Genomic DNA, 3,399 nt, shown 5'->3' on the forward strand with positions numbered 1-3,399 from the left:
TAAAGGAGTTCATCACCACCAAACCACTATTATATGAAATGCTGAAAGGTATCCTTTAAGAAGAGGAAGAAGAAAAAGGTAAAGATAAAAATTATGAACAACAAATACATATCTATCAACAAGTGAATCTAAAAATCAAGTGAATAAAAAATCTGACGAACAGAATAAACTGGTGAATATAATAGAATCAGGGGCATAGAAAGGGAGTGGACTGACACTTCTCAGGGGGAAGGGGGTGTGGGGGGTGCAGGAAGAGACTAGATAAAAATCATACACCTATGGATGAGGACAGTGAGAGGGGTAAGGGCAGGGGGTGGGGTGGGAACCGGGTGGAGGGGAGCTATGGGGGAGAAAAGAGGAACAACTGTAATAATCTGAACAATAAAGATTTTTTAAAAAATGCAATTCTTGTGGCTTTTAATCATTCATTACATATATATATATAAAACCACAATTTTATTAAGTTATGATATATCTCAAATAATTCTGAATAATTTACATGCACTGTAATTAATAAATTTTAATTTCACCTGAGCTCCTGCCAGAATGGCCTGCTCAAAGATTGAGATAATATTTTCAATAGAACTTGTGAGTGGTTCGACACGTGCAAGGCATATCCAATACTTAACAAGTTTTTTGGCATCTGGAATATTTTTAATCAGGTCATTCAGTGTGTTTAATACTTCTTCTTTGGGGCATCCCTAAAATGTCAAGAAATAAAGTGAATGTTATCTTTTAGCATAGAAAGTATAAGCAATTAAGCTCACTATAATCAAAATCAGTGATAGAAAAAGTTGATGGAAAATTGTTCATAAAACTATCCACTATTATCCTCCTCACTCCAAATTTATTCTGAATGGCTAGTATGAGGCATATTGGTCATAAGTACAAGGCAAAAGAACAATAATACACTAGTTGAGAAAAACATTCATAAAAAAACGAATAACACTCTACTTGGTCTTGATATTTATCCTCTTATCGTATTTATTGTAGATTCCAGTTGTTAATATTTATATATTTTTGTATCTACCAAGTGTTTCTGAGTGAAAATAGCTCGCAGGTTTTAAAATTATATTTGTCAGGTACTGATATTAAGGTTAAAATGAATCTGTAATGGTTTATGTAAGTTATATATAGTTGAGTAGCAGGGGAGAAAAATTCCATAGTATCAATAAAAAACTCCAGCTAAGCAGAAATAAGAATTGAATCAGTTTCCCTAATTGTAATTTTCATTGGTCTTCAAAACTACAAAATGTTTAATGATGCTCATGAAGACTGAAGTTTGAAATCATACTCTGTATATTCAGTCTTGCTCTGGAACTTAGACAGTAGTGTATGACCAAAGCAAGATTAAAGAGTAGTTAGGAAATAAAGAAAACATTCTGGAGTTAATTATTATAGTCCGTCAAATTTTGGTCCAACAAAAAAATACAGTAAGTTCAAGATCATAATGATGTTGGGTGAGATGAATCAAAGTATTTGAAAATATTTTAGTCAATTTGAATTTAACCTGTGGTAATAAGGACTAATTTGTATTGCTAGACTTGGTAAATTATTAACATCATAGAGGAATACAATATTTGTTACTCAAGTAAAAAAAAATCTATTCCTTTGATATATTTCTATGAACTCAATGAAAATGTAGTCCATTTAATTTAATTTAATATATATATTTTTTATTGATTTCAGAGAGGGAGAAGAGGGAGATTGAAACATCAATGATGACAGGATCACTGATCGGCTGCTTCTTGCATGCCCCCTACTGGGGATCGAGCCTGCAACCTGGGCATGTAGCCTTGACTGGAATTGAACCCAGGACCTGTCAGTCCGCAGGCCAATGCTGTATCCACTGAGCCAAACTGGCTAGGGTGAAAACGAAGTCCATTAAAGGCCAAAGAAAATAATCTCATAATTAACAGTAAGTCTACATAACATCAGTGACACATTACTTGGTCAAACAAGACTGACTATAATTAATGGGATAATACTTATGAAGGTAATTTGCAAAATATAAACTACTACACAAATATAAGATAAAGACATTACCTCATTAATCAGGTTTAGGCATTCAGAAAATGTCTTGTTTACTTTTTCAGTAAATAATCTTTGTTCATCTTCTTCTGCCATGGTAGTCCAAAATGACCCAACTGGTTTTTCATTCTGTCCTTCAGGTTCAGGCTGGGTTATTACTGAGCTAGGAGGCCTTTTCAATATTTTTCCTTTGCTAGCTCTCCACTCACTCAAACGAGCTCTATAATTATAAGCAGTACATTACTGTGATATTACTGATAGCATTGTCAAATAGAGGAAAAGTTAAAAAATATTTCAAACCTTTAATAGTTCCACGCTAGTGGCAAAAAATGGTTCACAAATATGAAGAAAAAAAATTTAAAAATATCAAAGTGAGCCCTGACCGGTTTGGCTCAGTGGATAAAGCGTCGGTCTGGGGACGGAAGGGTCCCAGGTTCGATTCCGGTCAAGGACATGTACCTTGGTTGTGGGCACATCCCCAGTGGGGGGGTATGCAGGAGGTAGCTGATCGATGTTTCTCTCTCATCGATGTTTCTAACTCTCTATTCCTCTCCCTTCCTCTCTGTAAAAAATCAATAAAATATATTAAAAAATATCAAAGTGAATTATATGCTCAAAGACATAAGAATGAATTTTTAAATGGATGTTATGAAATACTTCCCAATTCCATTAAGAATTTTAACTTATGCTACATAAAACAACCTAATAAAACACATTCAAACACAATAACTCAGGTCATACTGTTCCACAATATAAATTTGCTTAAATTTGTCTACACATGACAGTAGAGAATACACACACAAAAAATTCTAATACATTAAATTATAAACCAAATCACAAATTTGAAAATTCAGCTAATGAATTACATCTACTTACTTTCTTTCTTCTACGGTTTCTTTGGGCTGAGCCCTTCTATTGTTGATAGTTGCTTTTGCTATAGTATGCCTGCACTGGTCAATGGTTTTTGACTTTTCTATCTGTTTGATATTAGAAGATGAAGCAGGCCTGGCTATCATTTCAGATGTGATGCTTCTTGATACTGTCTTATTTCTTTTTACTTCCTGAGAAGAAATGGTTTTGACACTAGATAAAACTGTATTTAATTGTAGTAATTCTTTCTCATGAGACCCTTTCCGAACTGTAACATTGGCAATGCCTTGTTTCAGGGAGTCCTGGGTATTATGAGTATTACTGTGGTGACTTCTAATAGGAGGACGTAAAAGTTGTCCATTCTGAGATGTAGCCCTCACAAATTTAGTCGTAGTCATCATATTTGAGGCTCTGTGACTTTTTGCTGTTACACTGCTGGTGTTTATAGGCTGAGGTTTTGTGGCCTTAGAGATAGGAGTTGAAAGTTTCTTTGTTATT

General features: G+C 34.2%; 1 protein-coding gene across 1 annotated transcript in view; it reads right to left on the reverse strand.

The window, feature by feature from the left end:
* The window catches only part of CKAP2 (cytoskeleton associated protein 2), a 17,656-nt gene that overhangs the window by 9,465 nt on the left and 4,792 nt on the right, over nt 1–3,399 (reverse strand). The window contains exons 5-7 of the mRNA XM_014548290.1: nt 2,908–3,392; nt 2,047–2,251; nt 531–701 (exon numbers count right to left, since the gene is read on the reverse strand). Of these exons, the coding sequence (XP_014403776.1) occupies nt 531–701; nt 2,047–2,251; nt 2,908–3,392 (861 nt within the window). The remainder of the gene's footprint in view (nt 1–530; nt 702–2,046; nt 2,252–2,907; nt 3,393–3,399) is intronic.

The sequence above is a fragment of the Myotis brandtii genome, unplaced genomic scaffold (genome assembly GCF_000412655.1).
Source record: "Myotis brandtii unplaced genomic scaffold, ASM41265v1 scaffold500, whole genome shotgun sequence".
Lineage (NCBI taxonomy): Eukaryota > Metazoa > Chordata > Mammalia > Chiroptera > Vespertilionidae > Myotis > Myotis brandtii.